Raw genomic sequence first — 17,159 nt, forward strand, 5'->3', positions numbered from 1 at the left:
GCTTCTAAAGGAGAACCAAACACTTCTAGCTCTAAATATATCAAGAAGAACAGGTAATGATCAGTGATAATTCACAACAAGAAAGGTTGTAAGAGATCTGTCCATCTCATTTGCCTGATTCCAACTGTGGCCAGTAGTAGCTGGCTAGGGAAGGCATTAAGAACAAGCTAAGCACAGAATGATACTCAACCTTTGCAAAATATGTAGATTTTTCTCTCTGTGTATGCATGTGCGCATATATAACATATCTGCACAAGCGCTAAAATGATAGATTTGGAGAAGGCCATAAAGATGGGGAGCATCCTGTACCTACAACAAAATATCAATAACACAACAGCCAATTTTTCAGCAAGCAGAGGAAATTCTTCTACCTTTGATGTACCACATGAACCCATTACAGATACTTGCACAAAGCCATAAAACAAAGTAGGATATTGTTTTTCTTACACACAGCTTTATGAAGAAATATATACTATTAATTCCTTCCCAAAGTCTGGGAGAAATCAAGCCTGTCAATGAAATTAAACAGCAACAGACCTGAAATTGGTAAAAAGGAAATTTATACCGTACAGAATGCATAATCAATCTCCAGAGCTCTCAATAGGAGAAGAATTGGGATTAAAAATCTGGGATATTTTTATGAATAACAATAATATTTGCAGTTATGTTAGTGCAAAATAAACCATACAGGCACAAAGGCAGACCCACTCATTTTCTGCCTGGGGCTAAGAATTATGTTTTCCTTCTAGGAATGCTAATGTATGGTTTTTAATGATAAATACTTGACACCTTCTTCTAGTGAATTTGATACAGGCAGCTTTCAAGAAGTAGGATAATAGATTAGAAGAACCTTTGGTTTAATCAGCACCAGGTTTCTTTTCCTTCAAAGCCCCCCTTCCTCATCTACAAGGGTGGTCTTCTCCACAATGGAAACAATGCTGTGCCAAGTTATTACATAGTTATATTATTTTTTTTTCAAATGACTTTAGAGAGCAGATGTTCCCATGCAAGCATTAGAGCTCTTGCTCTGTTGATGTCTGCAGCACAAACCAAAGACCGAATCTCATCCAGCTATCACTCAAGCAAAACTCCCACTGAGCTGACCAAGATGAGGGTTTGGCCCTCTGACCATGACAGTCTGTGCAGCTCCTGTCCCATCGTGTGGCTAGCAGGGAGTACACACGTATGCTAGTATTCATGATATATTATTTGGGCTGCCTGAGTGCAAAATCACAGGTAGAATCCTTGGGTGGAATTATTTCCTTTCTTTCTGGAGGAAACCATGGCAAATCTGCTTCTCTTATAATGGACAAATCCTTAAATACTGTGAGCTCATCTTAACTTTTCAGAATTCAGAGGCTTATCCAAAGTGTACCCAAAACCCCCACATTTTAGAAGGGGTCAAGAATTCTCATCAGAACTTAATTTTAGAAGGGTTTCAGGATTTCATGATTTCCTGTTTTTCTGGCTGGCCCAAAACCAGTTAGATACACACAAGATGTAACAAGTATTTTAAAGGTGAGGAAATGTATCACTAAATTTTAGTAGGTGGGGACATGATGCCCAGGGAAGTGAAAAAAATTCTGCCTAGTATTATTCATACATTAGTGGCAGAATCCTCAACTGCTCTACTCAGCTTCCCCTTGAGAGAAAAAACAGCCTGTCCACAGGAATTTCAGACCTTCTTCCATACCCAACTGTTTCTGGGAACCAAATATGCAGACACTGTATAATTTTTAAATATATATTTTTACCAGATTATGCAAATACTGCCGAGTACATTCAAAAGCCTTAAAAAAGGTGGTTAGAGCAATGGACACAGGTCAGAGGATACCACCACTTTAGGTGAACCTGCTCATTCCCAGAAATTTTGCAATTTTGGTCCTTCCCTTCTGTTTTTCTGAGAGACCCTGTATCAGTGCTAAAGTCTGCTGTTATGTTTTCACACATTTCCAGTCATTGTATTTCCCTGTCTTTAGTTTTGTGGGTGGTTTTTTGGTGCCATGAAGAGATTTTTTCCCCATAGAGCCATAAATAAGTGCTCATGTTCAAAACTCTCATGAAGATCCATACCAAAAATCTTCCAAAACTCTTGAGAAAGTGGAGAATAATTTCTTGATCACACTCGATTAACTGAATAATGTCAATCACTGATGTCCTTGCAGATGTCTACAAGACTGAACATTTGTATTGTTTTAAAGGACTCACAAAGAAATGTACTGAAGGCTACATGGCTTTCTTGTGCAATGTTTCAAGTACTCTCGTGGGAATCAAAAGCCAAGGAAACCAAATAGTTGAGATATTTGTAAGGCCAAGAAAAGTTAGAACTCGTGTTCACAGTTCAAAACTGGCATTTGACATGCGCGGCATTCTTATTTTTCCTAATGCAATTCAAATTCCCCTCCCTGTGAGTTGTTTATATTCATAAGAAAGATGGCTCATGCTAAGATTTATTTTCTTGTATTTTATTCTCTTTGGTTTGTGATGATTCATTGGTTCCTGAAATTCTCCAGCAGGAAGGCAATCCCCACTGACACCAATGAATCCCAATGACTCAGATGGGACTCAGAGAAGCAGCAGTTGCAAAATAAGATATATTTCTTCAAACACATGGGCCAAGACACAATACAGAGAAGCAGGACCAAAATTTCTCATTCACAATGCTATAAATAAAATCTGTGATTGTTTGCCAGATAAAGACTTCATGGGGAATGATGTCTTGTCAGAGACACTAGGAAACCTGCTGTTTACAAACTTAGAAGACAGTCAGTGATTTTTTAGCAAAGCAACAGATTTCTTGGTTTGCTTGAAATGAACTGGTTTCCAGCAAGGGAAGAGGCTTAGCTAACAGCTTAGCAGAATGGAATATTTTCTTTAAAGAAAAACTGTAACTATAAAAAAGGTGAAGAGATTTTGGATTATAAAACCTTTTTACAGTTTATTTCCTATTATTAATTTCTTTAAAAATTATATATATATAAATGAGGATCTGACTAAATGAATCAGGACACCAATTGATAAATGTCTGTCCTTGTAAACAAATAAATAATTATTTACAATCTTTGGCAAAACAAAATGAAATTTCATCAGTCTCACTCTCTCACACACACTTGCAAGGAAAAAAAAAGAAAAAGAAATTTAAAAACCCATCATAAATAATTTACATAGAATAGGAAAATTATGATACAGTCCAAATATTAACATCTTCATCCCTAAACTGATGTCTCTCTCTGACAAAACAAAAACCCCTACAGAGCCATTATTCATTATATTTAATGAAGTCATCCTCCCTTCCACTTGGAAACTGGGGATGCCATTTGAAACACCAAAAGAAACTGAAATATTTAAAATCCCATGAAGAGGATTTGTGAAAACAACAAAAAATCCCAAACAAAAGAAAAACCAGCAACAAAACAAACTGAAATAAAATAAAAAAATATTTGATAATATGAATACTATAAAATGTGCAATAAAGCCAGCAACTGTTGATTCCTTTCTAATGAATATAGCCACAAAATCTATTTCAAAGGAGAAAAAGTTGATTCAACATTTAGCTCACTGTGCCCTAGAAGAAGGCAGAGGTACTGTATTCTTCCATCAGGTATCACATCTATGAATAAAATTACACCAGCCTGTGTTCTTTTTGTGAACAAAGCTCATACATCTTAAACAAAACAAAAAATGTTAAATATGTCTATACTATTGTTTATCTGAGTAACTGTTGTATCTGTTTAGAATAAACACTGGTACCCCTTCAGCATTATTTAAGAAGTTCTATATACAGCAGACATAGGTAACAATACAAAAATATTAAAATTAGGGTAACTGGATATATATTAAGGTTCCATTTGTAAATTCCCTATTATTATTATTCATTTAAATTTAAAGTATACATTACTATAATCCATGGAACTATACTTAAGTGTAGGCCATGCTTTGACAATATCTACGTACTGTGATATGCTTTCAAAAATAGCTTTAAAATACCATTATTTGTGAATGTATTATTGATGGATTATATGCTTTAAAATCAATTATCAGAGAAGGTAGTTTGGTGTGATAATCACAATAAATAGTAACAAAATATTTATAAATGGAACCTTAAATTCATATGTTACCAAATTAAGTAATGGTAGCGCTGCCACCTTTTCAAAAACCCACATCAGGATTCAGGATGTCAAAGTGCTTTTTGCATCAGAGGTGGAAAAGTGGTTCAGGTTCATTTTGCTCCACATAGTCATGGTATATTCTTTATTACACAGCAATGCAGAATATGATGCAAACAGGGCAACTGGAAATAATTTTTTGAAAGTCAGACACAATAGTGATAGTTTCAGATGTTTAAATGAATCACTCTTTCCTTTCTCCCACATGAGAGTTTCTAGTTCAATTCTGTTTGGCCTAAATAAAGCCCCTACTAAAGAATGCTTTAGGTTGGAAATTTGACAGTTCTACCAATAATAATTTTAAAGAGTGTTACTAAGAGCATCCTTATCAACTAAGCACCTTTTTGAATCAAGAAATGTTTATAATTGATCTTTAATAGCCAAAGTAATTTTCACTGTTGGTGTGGCCCTCCACTGCTCTGCTAAATTAGACCCAGAAGCTCTGTATTACTGAAGTCCAGTCTTGATCAGAGCTAGGAAGTGTCAACCATGCACCCAAAAAATTAAGACACATTTTTCCTCACTTAAACATAACAACTGACAATCATCATCCCCCCTCTTTTTCTCCATATATATAAATACATTAAGTAATTACATTTTTATATGTAAATGTCATTCTTTAAAAAAGACAAGTAAACAAACAAACACGTTTTGCTAAGTTTTCACTCTACAAAAGTGTTGTAATGTATCAATCTGCTTTTGCTTCAGTGGTGGGTCCGACGTTCACACTTAGGTTTCATTAGTCCTGGCTGTGAGAAGGCACTTGGGTGGAAGGGTGGCTGAAGCACTCCTGGCAGCTGGGAGGTTCCTGGAGAGTGGAGCATGAGGAGAGAGGATAGGAGGTACACGAAAATAGAAACTGGGAGTACCAGGGTGTACTGAGGTGTCTGGGTTGCATAGCATCTACAGTACTTTGCTGGTAATGCAGCAACCACTGCTCAAGCATCTGAAAGAAATGAGAGAAAAATATATTAATTGTGATTGGAGTTTTTTTGGTTAGGAAGTCAATCAAAAAAGAACTCCACCATGATACACTTAAGAGATGCAGCACAACACTTTCTCTTCTTCATTTTCCTACAAATGGGAGGACATTTATATAAAACCACATGTGCCTACACAGAGAAAGAGACAAGCATGTGTATGTGCAGCTATGTATCTAGCTGCACAAAATCATATACAATAAAACCTGGAAAAGCATTATCTGTATTTCAAAACATTTCAGACAAGGCATTACAGACAGACATGCTCATTAAAGATATCTGCTCTCTTTTCCATGCCTCTTGAAAGAGGGGTGATCCAGAAGTATCTCTCTGCCTGCAGGTCATATTGAAATAGCCTACAGAGGACAGTGGATATATAGAGAGAATTATAAGCAAGTCTTTCTCAGAAATTTCTACCTCATTTTTTCCAGGTGGATAGTATTAAACATCTGGGGTTTATTATTCAAATTGAGATTATTCTAGGGGCAAGGGGCATTCATGGCATTTCACCAAAGGTCTCTGCCACGCTATGATATTATAGATTGCTTTTCATTTACAGGATACTTTTCATTTAGACACTCTGTGCTTGTTCCACAAGTTAAGAAAGACTTAAGCGTCTTCCAGACATTTTTTGTAACTAACCTCTACATTCATATTTGAGGTCAGAGAAATAGACCATCTCTTGAGAGAAGACAAAAAGACCTAATCGTCCACCAGCAAAAGTTGTATCATAGATTGGTCCAGAATCCACCATGACTTGTTTCCCTTCATAAACCAGAACTCTGTAAAGAAGAACATAAATTAAACAAAGAGGATAATACAGTATCCAGTGTAAAAGCTGGTAACAGTCTGTAAAACCTGGAACAGAAATAATTTTAACAAGGCACCAGAAAACCCAACCTCACTGTAGGGATCACTTCTCATCTCTATCTCACACCCACGTGGCTGGCAGCCATAATACATTAATCAGAAGCAGTGGGACTGCTCCTTTAGTGTTTTCATGCACACCATCTGCAAAAGATTTCCCAGTTCTTTATTGAGAACAGTCATGTCTCCTGGAATGAACTATGTCATGTACTAGCATTCACTGATAAGCCCCTGTCCCAGTGAACTCGGGGGTTAGCACACGGCCTTGTCACATCACTGAACAAAGCTGTCTTTGCAGCTGTGTGAACAGCTGATTTATTTATCTTTAGGTGCAAGGGCCAGCATCAGAAATTGGAAGAACCATCCCTTTAGATTCAAACAAAGCATTAAATGGAGACATGCTGAAACTCAATTTCAAGCATTTTAAGAGCTTAATGAAAGCTGGAAGGATTTGGACACAAAAAGCTAGACTAATAATAAATTGGAAAAGGAGAACTTGTTTTTTTTGGTTCTTGGAGGTCTTTTTTAGTGTTTCAGGCATGGACCCTGGAGACAAAAGACTTTGAAAGTTAGCACTTAATTTTCTTCTTTATCAGAGAGACTGCATTTCCACAAACTTGGATCCTCTGCTTCTCCTGGGAGACCTTGAGAGAGTCTAGATTTTTAGGCTCTCAGTCTCCTAGGCCAAATGAGAAATTACTCTATAGTTTAATAATTAGACTAGCTTTTGGAGTCAGGGATTACTGTCCTGCTTCAATTGACAATACATTAGTTATACACAGCAAGATGGCTTCACGTGAGGATGGCAAATGGCAACACTTGAGCAGCTTCCTAGAACTCAGCAGTTAGGTAGGGGCAGATTTCTGTTTAGACAGAAATACATGTCCAGCACTTGTAATAAAGTGTTGTTTTCCCTGAAAAGTGCACAAAGACAATTATGAAACTGCTCCCTAAGATCAGTATTTAATGGATGGTGAAAAGAACAGTAAAAAATGACAGATTTTCATGTTCACGTAATCCAATTTAATAAAATTCTCAAAATATCAAGAACCCAAAACATATGGAAAGAGTTTAATAGTTCATTCAACCCATCAAAAAAATTACATAGCTCTTACCATGTTCATATGGAATTGATATTTCTGTACAAATAAATTGTATCATGACTTCATTAGGGAAAAAAATTATTATTTCATTTTCTATCAGAACACCCTAAAGTATGAAGGAATTTAATGCCCCAAGCCACAGAATTTGCCATTATAGATTAATCTAATGTGACACCAGTGGTAACATCTTTTATCTGACAGTACGTAAATTCTTTAAAGAAAATTACAGGTAACAGCAACACGAATTTAAAAAATGAAGTTTCTTTTTGATGTTTATCAGTCAATGCTTTGCACTGCAATACACTGAAGCATAAAGAAACTTCTCTTTTCACAAAAAACAGGTAAATTAGTCTATCCTAATTTGTCTACACTTTGTCTTTCACAGACAAATGAAAAGCTCCTGCACATAAGCACAAGCAGGATCTTTGGAGGTAAGGTCTGACTCTACCTCATGAAAAATATCCTTTACAGTTCCAGTAGTTAGTAGAAGATAAAACTGACATGGGCAGTTAATGCTCAGTCTTTGGAACATCAGCTAAACAGCTGGGCTCTACAGAAAGCCATTTGCCACAGCTCCCTGTGTGCATTACAGATGCGCTCATGGCCACTTCAGCAGTGTCTTGTGTAAGCCACTATGGGAGACAGGATGCTGAAGTAGACAGGCCCTTGGCCTACTTCCCTGAGGCAATGCTCATGTTTATAATTATTTTAATTCACTGAAATTCCACAGGCTGGGGAGCAATCTCATGTTCTAATCTTGCCATGAGTTTTGCTCAGGAATTTTTGGTCTCCTTACAGAAAAGCTATTGAGAAAGAGGCCTATTTTTTTTTCTTTAATTTAAGGGTATTTAGCTGATGTAAATATTGAACCATCCAGACTAAATCAAATACATCTGAAAAGGAAAATAAATTATTCTGAAGATAATAAAATGTTCCCAAAATATTGGACAAACTGTCACACAAGTAACAATTATCAGAAACAACAATGAAACCGATAACATAGCTTTTGAATCAACAGAGACAAAAGCATTGCTACTAGAAAATGTAGAGGTACATAAATATTTCTTACTTTATTAATCCTGTTTTAGGCCTATGAATCAAGTGCCACCTGTAAGCAGTATAATCTTTCCAGCCAATGTTCTTGGGATCATGCCACAAAGTACGCACCTACAGTAGGAATACAAATGCTTTATTAGAAACACACCGTGCCCCCGTAACTCCACATCCACCACACTATCTGCCAAAGCTTGTTTTCTGCAGAGTATGAAACTGAAAATAGTTTAACATTTGACTGTATCATCAAAAGATTTTTTTATGGGGTGAAAGTAATGGAAATTTCTGTCTTAAAGTGTTGATCACCTGCAGCTTCATAAGTAGAGTCACTGAAGACTGTTATGGCATTGAACCTTTACTTCCCTTATGACATCCCAGAATCAGCCAAATTGGAAGAGACCCACAAGGATCATCAAATCCAACTCCTGGCCATGCAAAGGACCACCCCCAAGAGCCACATCATGTGTCCAAGAGTATCGTCCAAATGCTTTTTGAACTCTTTGGGTTTGCACATACACAAAATCACTCATTCAGAGTTGATGCTGAATGAGTACCTCTAGTGAGGGAGAGGAAGTGCAGCTTGCACAGACGTTACTGCATGTGGCTGCTACTTGAAAACTTCCACTCACTGACAGTCCTGTGAATTCCTATCCACAAGTGAAGCCCTACTAACCTAATTTCCAAAATGCACAAGTTTCTTCCATGCTTGGACCCTATTTGGAAGAGCAGCAGTTTTTCTCTTTTTTTCAATGTCTTTTCTCTTTTTCTGTCACTGTACTCCAAACCATGTATAATTCAAACAAGCTGGAACACCAAAGAAGCAAGTGCCAATACAGAAGTAACAAAGGATTTGTGCACAACTGAGACATCTCTCTTATTTTCCTTTTGATCACACCTCATCTTCCCTTTTATGTGATTGTCTTTGAAATACAGTGCATGTGTTACAATTGACACTACTAATAAGGGAATTGAAGAAAAACTGATAAACATCCGCAGAAATTGAGGCGTGAAAGGGAATTCTTTTTGAAACATGTTCCTTATTTTTAAAATATTAGAAATATTAGTCATGCACTGTTGCCCTAAAGTTTTAAATATCTCACCTGTCCAGGGGTGTTTCCTGTGTGCCAGAGAGCATTTCGTAAGTGCTCACCAGTACCAGTTGTTGAATTCACTACTTTGAGTGACACACCAGAATAGCCATAAGCCCTGGTGGGTTTGTCCTCCCAATAGGTCTGAGTGACCTGCTTCCACATCAGAACGTAAAACCGACTGCTGGACTGGTAGCCAAACACAAAGCCAGCATAGTCATCATCACGGTCTGTGTTAACGTAGAACGTCCCACTGAAGTCAACAGAGCTGAACTCATCGTAGCCTGGAGGAGGACAAGAGAGACAAACCACTGAGTTATAATGCTGGGTTCAGTTACACACACCCAAGAGTCTCAGCTACATCCTGAATTTTGGCAGGAGACATAAGTGTTATTTCCCAGTTTCCTCACCTGTAGAAGAGGAGGTAATTACACTTGCCTGCACGGAGACCTCTGGAGAGAAATAAGTAGCTTACAAGGGGTGTTGAAGACAGCAGGCACTATACCTACATAATTTTTTCAATTGGGTATTTTAATGTATGTTACAGTCAATGATGAGATGAATGGACAAAAAAAGCAGAGAGCATTGAGCTGTTTATACTTTGGGCATATACACTGCCTCCATCATTAGTCCAATGTTTCCAGCACCAAAAAGGGTACATAAATGCACCTTTTTCCTACCTTTTCTATAATTTTATCTACTTTTTTTTTCCCCTTTCCTTATCACAGAATTACTTGTTACTTTTCCAAAGATGATCACATCTGATACTCACCTACAGCTATTCCAGGATCAGAGTTAGCAGTCTGCACCAGTTCCTTGCCTTGGTGGCGAATAACCCAGTTGGGATCAATCTGAGCTGTTCCCTTGGGGTCCAGAGGGACCATCTGGAACTTCCTGAAATCAGTTTCACTGATGGCATTGTTTTCAGGGCACACATCATAGATATCTGGAACATTGTCATTGTCAAAGTCATCTTTGCAAATATCACCTCTGCCATCACCTGTAAGCAATGTGAATAAGCAGAGGCAATTGTTAGCAATTTATCTGGCCCCAGTTTATACACCACTTTGGAATAAGGGTGGGAAAAGTTGGAAGTTTGCTGTGTCGATGTAATTCGCTAATGCTTCCATTACATTTTCAGTTTGATTTGTTCCAGATGTGGATACAACACCACATTTTAATAAGTGCTGCACAAATTCAAAGAATAGCATTAAAATCTTAATCTTCTACACATCACTAAATATTATACATTACTAAATATTGATATATTCTTGATCATATTAAACTATTTTTCAGACTCTTATCGCTGTCTTAAGATTCTTTCTGCAACAATCCATCTAAGATGCCACAGATTGCAGATGTGTCACCTCTATGCCAAAAGAAAGGTGGGAGAGTGTTGCAGTAAAATATGCATACATGCTTAGCCACTGTCTCACCTGTAAGTAGAACAATTTGGCTTATAAATAACACAGTGCTTCAGAAAAATGCATGAGAAAAGAAGGCAGCAGTGCATTCAACAGGACTAGCCTCAGAAGAATGAAAAAATTAATTTTTGTTATATGGACTGCAGGAAGTTTTTTAGAGAACAAAAAAGTACAGCTCATCTTTACCTGTGCTTCTGCTCAACACTTTTGCTACACTAAATATTTTAGAAAAACTAAAAATTATTTCCTTTCTTAGTTTACCTATAATATTAATGGACACCAGGAGACATGACTTGCCTCAAATAGCAAGAAGTGAAAGGAGGCATCTATTAAAAAAACTCATGCCAATGACTCCATTATTCCGTGGCATACAATAGCAAAAAGACCTGAAAATAATGCAGAAAAGCTTGACTAGACAAGTATAGAAAAAAATTCCCAAATGGCTCCAACTTTTACAACAGAAACCACTGGATATTACATTGGGTACTAATGCAAAACCAGTGCTGCCAACTAATTTGTTTCTATCCTCACACAGCAGAGCATATGTTTTTTGGGAGTTTTTTCCCCCCAGTGCCTTAAGAACATGGGAATTAACGCAGTGGGAAACAGCAACGACCCAACTCATTCAATACTGACCTACTACTAGATGTTTCACAACAAAATGGAAAGCTATGTTACCATGACCGACCAACACAGCACTACCCAAGTATAGAGCTTTCAGACAGAAAGCAGAATGAGTTTTAGGCAACAGCCAAAAAGAAAAGAGTAACTAGAGAAAATTGAAACATCTAGTGTCTCAGGACTCTCTGCAGCTCAGATATGTGGTAAAATGGTCCCATTTTCTACCCAGGATATCTGCCATAGACAACTCCAAATCCTGACCAGCTGTGTGTTCCTCCACCTGTTTGTCTTTGCACTCATTGGAGAAAAGGGAATTAATTTCCTATTTCGTTTCCTTTGCCAAATCAAAGAGATAATTCACAGAAGAATCTAATTATTCACTAGAAGTCCAGCTGATGTTCATTTGGTAGTGAGTTGCTGCTGACAACATTCATTGCCTGTCAAGGAAAGTTAGAAAGTGTTTGTTTATCCAGTCACATCCAACAGCTCTCTCCAGGGCCTCATCTTTATGTGCTAAAATTCACATCTTCAAGAGCATGGGAGTAATTTTTGGCTTTATTTACCCCTTCTCCAAGATTTCTGTTGGACCTGCTGCTAACTATAGTGATGAGCTGGCTAAACTGATTAAATATATGCTTCTTCTGAATCATTAATCCATACATCAATGTAGTTTCCTTTACAAGAACCAGGTAATGGATAATTTAAACTACCTCAGCTTGGGGTCATCCTTATTCTGGATTTATGAAATTAAGGGGCTATTCCAGGCACTGGCAAATACAAAGATATTCTGGACACATATTATAGGACTGAAAGGTTATATAAATTAAGAGCTACTACTGACTACCAACCAGAAACTTCCTACTGACAGCAGTTGTCTTAGCAGGAAATCAGACAAGGCTCAGCATTTTATCTTTCTAAATGTACAAAAAATCATTGTGTAGGTAATAAATTCTGCTTTCAATTTCTACAGCACAGCCATGAAATGGCTCCAGCAAGTTGTATAACTTGGAACAGAAATTGCTTACCTGCATTGATTGCAAGGGTCATTATTGTAAACATATTTGGTAGTTTTTAAAGGATCATAAACATTTTCAAAATTAAAATTGTAATTGTGAAACTATCTCTATTTCATTATTTAAATAATGCCAACCACAGAGAAGTACTGTCTGAGGTGACCAACAACATTTTACCAAACAAAAAGGAGAAAAGGGCAATTACATATCCATTTTTTAAACTGTGACATGTATATCATCAAAATATATTTAAAGCAGTCTGAAAAGAAAATTTGAGAAAAGCTGCTCAGGAGTCAATTTAAAAAAATAATTGACTTTAAAAATCCTGAAGAAATAGTCTGTTTTTCAAAATGAAACAGAGTAGTAAACCATTTTTATTTCCATTTTAATTCTCAGATGGAAAGTGAAACAGCTCACTTTTCATTTATTAGGACATTTATAATTCAAGCTATTTGAAATATTTTCTGACACTTTTAATATTTCAATTAAATGTGAAAATATTAACAAGAACATGGACTTTTTTTTTTTCAAAAAATCAATTAAAGGCTTTCTCCTAAAATTAAGTACATGCATATACTAGCTCCTGTCAAAGATGTTTCCTAATGCTCTAACCCTTGACCAAACTGGGCAGCTCAGTTCCATCTAATTCCTGGTGTCTCAAATGTCTAAAGCAGCTCGGTTTGATGTGAAGTCTCTCTTCACCAGATGTTAATAGTCCAAGATCAACATCAGATAGTAAGAAGAACTAAATGAAATTCATATGACCTTGCTCTTACCATCTGAGTCCTCCTGCTCAGGGTTGTATCTGAGGCGACAGTTGTCCCTGTCATCTGGGACACCATCATTGTCATCATCAGGATCACAGGCATCTCCTTTACCATCCTGATCGTGGTCAGCTTGGTTAGCATTGGGGATGTAAGGGCAGTTATCCTGGTTGTTCTGGTGGCCATCTTCATCTATGTCCTCATTATTGTCACATTGGTCACCAACAAGGTCATTATCTGCATCAGTCTACCCCAAAAAAGAATTGTACAGATTAATTTTATTATTTTTACTCAATACAGAAGTACAGCATGGTACTTAACTGCTCAACACTTCTCTTCAAGGGCTTCTGTAGAGACAAATATCACAATGACAACTGTGCTAAAAGCACAAGCATAACTTCAAGCTAGTACGGCAACTTGCACTTCTATCAGTGGGTAAAGATCTGGTCCCCAGGATACGTGCAGGACAGGGCTTTACTTGCAGATGGATTAAAGCAATCATCACTGTACTTCCCCTTTCATCTGATACAAGGGGATCTCACAATATGAGATGTGAGCAATATGGATCCACCTTTTCAGCTGTTCAGTACAGGGACTGATAGCAATTCCCGTGGTCTTTTCTCTGCCCTTGTTTTGATGTTACTATTAAGGAAAATGAATTCATTTACCTGGTCTGGATTATGCATCAATGGACAATTATCACACTGATCACCAACTCCATCACCATCTGTATCACTCTGGTCTGTGTTGTAGACGTAAGGGCAATTATCTCGTTCATTAAAAATGTCTATGGGGGAAAAAAACACAACAAGATATTGACAAAATCAAAATGATACAACATACAACAACACAGACAGCCATAGACTGGAATCACCAGTGAAGAAGCAAGGCTCTTAAGTGGCTCATAAGCTTTCTGAATGCTACAACATCATTGCTACACATAGTTAAAACTAATATTAGAAAAAAAAATTATGGTACCAATTCCATTTTCTTATTACAACAAAGTTTTCTGTATGTTTGGAAGAATGAGGGCTTTTCCTATGGAAGAATAAGGGCTGATTATGTCTTAAGAATTTAGGTTTTTTTCATTGAATAACAGGTAAAGGGGTGGGGTATTTTTTTTTTAATAACTTGTTTTGGATTTTATTCCCCTACTCTGAGAAATGGCATAGAATGCATAGCTACATCAGGTTCAAAATTCTGAACTTTTGTACAGAAACAACTGTATTAATATTCAGCTGCCTCACCATTGAATAACTTAATTTTACCAGAACATATGCATCATTAATTGTATAGTGTGCCAAATTTTCAAAAGAAACTCTTCCTCCTTAGGAAACTTCATTATAAAACCAACAATCTACTTCAAAATTATAAGATGAAAAGAAACAAACACATGTTGGCATACCTTTCTGGGAAAGATACAAGAATCCTTCCCTCACATGGTCCCTGTATATTTGCATAATCTTTCAGCCAATTATATATGATTCGATTTTTCTTCAAATGCAGAACTACCACGAGCACTAGTATGAACCTGATGATCAGGAGGATAAGAGATCCTCCAAATGTTCAGAACCTAAAGTCAGATAAGCATCCAACTCTTTAAAACATTATTGAGGAAAACCCAAAGCTAGATTTCAACTTTTAGTATTTCTGTATCCTCACACATTTGAAATGCCACAGAGATATGATTTTTGAACAACATTTAAGTGTTTTTTTTCCTATCTTAATTCTGATCAAAGTGGGGTTATAGAGGAATATACTGGTGGAAGAAATAAGCACAATATTTTAAAAAATGTGTATTTGGATTACTGTGAGTTTGGCATACTTATACATTCATAGCAAAGCAGAATACTTTACTATGGATATTGTCTTAACTGTGTGAATGTTCTGATGTTCTTTTCCCCACCTAGAAGGAAAAGTCAACAGACGTGTCATATTAGACCCTGATTACTTTGGAACACAAAGGAAAGAAAGATTTTTTTTTTTTAAGATTACACTGATAAAGATGTGCTGTGATTTCTTCTTTAGCAATATTAATTGTAGTCATTTAGGGACTGTATGGCCAACCATACTACACACAGCAGATGAATCTCAGCCTTTTCTGTCTTGTCCAACATTTTTGAGCTGCTAGACCCAATTTTATTCCACATATAAAAGCAAGTAGCCAATCTCACTGGCCATAAAGCAAAGTGCACTTGTTGAATAGCACGTAATTCTCAAAAGTGAAATCATACCATCTCCATCAATGTCCACAGCACATGAGTCACCCTCCCCATTGTTGTCTGTGTCAATCTGAGCAGGGTTATGCACGTAGGGACAATTGTCACAGCGGTCACCAACTTCATCCTTATCATAATCAAACTGGCGAGGGTTGAACAGAAGAGGGCAATTGTCCTAGTAAGAAAAAAAAAATAGATTTCACAATATAAATCACAATTCATGAGAGCATACTATGAAGTGGTAACTCCTGTTCATCTCGGACAGAATTCAAAAACCAAGTATTAATCCACTATTTTTTCAATGGACAAGTTGTACCTATACTGAAGGTCTTGGTGATAACAGCATGGCACCTGGACAGCCTGTACAAAACTGTCTGTTTTGTACAAAACATGTGAATTGTTCTCCCTATCTCACAGGGAGAGCAACAGGCATTTGAACTGGATCTGTACTCAGACATTTAAATAAAGATGTATCACTGGTACATGGTACTTAAAAAAACACAGCATGTTGCAAAATCAGGTCAACTTCAACTGCATTTTATAACTTTCAAAAAACAAAAAAGAAACAACTAGAATTATTACTCTGACTTTTTTGGAACAACCTACTGTTGGTATTTTCAAGTTCAGATCACATATTTTGATTTTTCAATTTAAATAAGTATTGACTTTTTATTGTTTGTGTTCTATTGAACAAGATAATAAAATGTAAAAAGTTTTTAAAAATGTTAAATGAAATATTCTCATTTGCCAAAAATCTTTTTACCTAAGACCTTTAAATGGAATTTTGAAAATTTCCAATAATTTTAATTGAAACATCTGCCAGAAGAATAATTCTTATATTTCACACATTCCCAAATTGCTCATGGACTTTTTCACATGCACAAGAAAGTACTCAGTGTGAAATGCAAAGAAGAAAGAAAACCAAAACAGTGGAAGTGAGGGCTACATCAGTGGCATGGAATCTGAACGGAAGTCATAAGGAAATAAATATTTAAACTTCTTTTTTTCTTGCTAAATAGAAAAAAACCACATTTAATAGAAAATAATCTTTTAGCACAATAATACTTTAAATTCCCCAGAAAAACATTTCATATAACCAAGGGCACCATATAGAGGCAAGTCAAAATCTTATGCTGTTCATAAAATAATTTCTAGCTTCAAAAAATACAAATACTAAATAATATTTCTTTATCAAATGATTTTTTTGTTGTTTTTTTTTTGGTTTTTTAAGTTTTCCAAAGAGAGACCAAATGAACACAGCTCTTACTCAACTTTAACCATCTGAAGCTCTAGAGCATCTAGGTTGCCTCTGAAGGGAACAAAGAGGAACTGTAAAATTCTAATACCAATTCACTCATGCTAAACATGTTCTGAAAAGCCAGAGTGATGCAAACTCTCAAACCGCCTCTATCTTTTTGTTGATTGTACAAGGCAACAGTTTTAGACTAAGTGGCTATCTTTTAGGCTCTGTGGGTAAATGAATTTGTCTTCTGGGCAGATCTGAAGGAAAGTATGAACCACGCTAGGTATTTTCCTCCCATCATTTTCCTTTGATACTGATTGTGTTTATAGTTGTTTCAGAAAAAAAGTTACAATGAATAAAAATAACATCATATATATAATATTTACCAGCTTTTCAAATACAGTAGACTTGTTATTCTCCCATTACAATATAAAAAATCCAAAACTGCTTTCCATTAAACTGTTTTCACGTACATTACTGAACTCAAAACTGATACAGAGAACATAGTTCCTGGGATTGCCCAGGCTGCTTTGTTCTGCACAGTACTATTCTCCTTTGATTGAACACAGCTTTACTCTGCACTAGCCATCATTCAGGGAAGGAAGAGCAGAATAACTC

General features: G+C 36.4%; 1 protein-coding gene across 1 annotated transcript in view; it reads right to left on the reverse strand.

Moving 5' to 3' along the window:
• Positions 1-2,575: 2,575 nt before the first annotated feature.
• Positions 2,576-17,159, reverse strand: part of THBS2 (thrombospondin 2) — a 32,997-nt gene continuing 18,413 nt past the window's right edge. The window contains exons 15-22 of the mRNA XM_030944998.1: positions 15,314-15,473; positions 13,748-13,866; positions 13,092-13,326; positions 10,030-10,257; positions 9,270-9,541; positions 8,186-8,283; positions 5,789-5,928; positions 2,576-5,112 (exon numbers count right to left, since the gene is read on the reverse strand). Coding sequence (XP_030800858.1) covers positions 5,105-5,112; positions 5,789-5,928; positions 8,186-8,283; positions 9,270-9,541; positions 10,030-10,257; positions 13,092-13,326; positions 13,748-13,866; positions 15,314-15,473 — 1,260 coding nt within the window. The 3' untranslated portion in view covers positions 2,576-5,104. The remainder of the gene's footprint in view (positions 5,113-5,788; positions 5,929-8,185; positions 8,284-9,269; positions 9,542-10,029; positions 10,258-13,091; positions 13,327-13,747; positions 13,867-15,313; positions 15,474-17,159) is intronic.

Source organism: Camarhynchus parvulus, chromosome 3, assembly GCF_901933205.1.
Source record: "Camarhynchus parvulus chromosome 3, STF_HiC, whole genome shotgun sequence".
NCBI classification, from domain to species: Eukaryota; Metazoa; Chordata; class Aves; order Passeriformes; family Thraupidae; genus Camarhynchus; species Camarhynchus parvulus.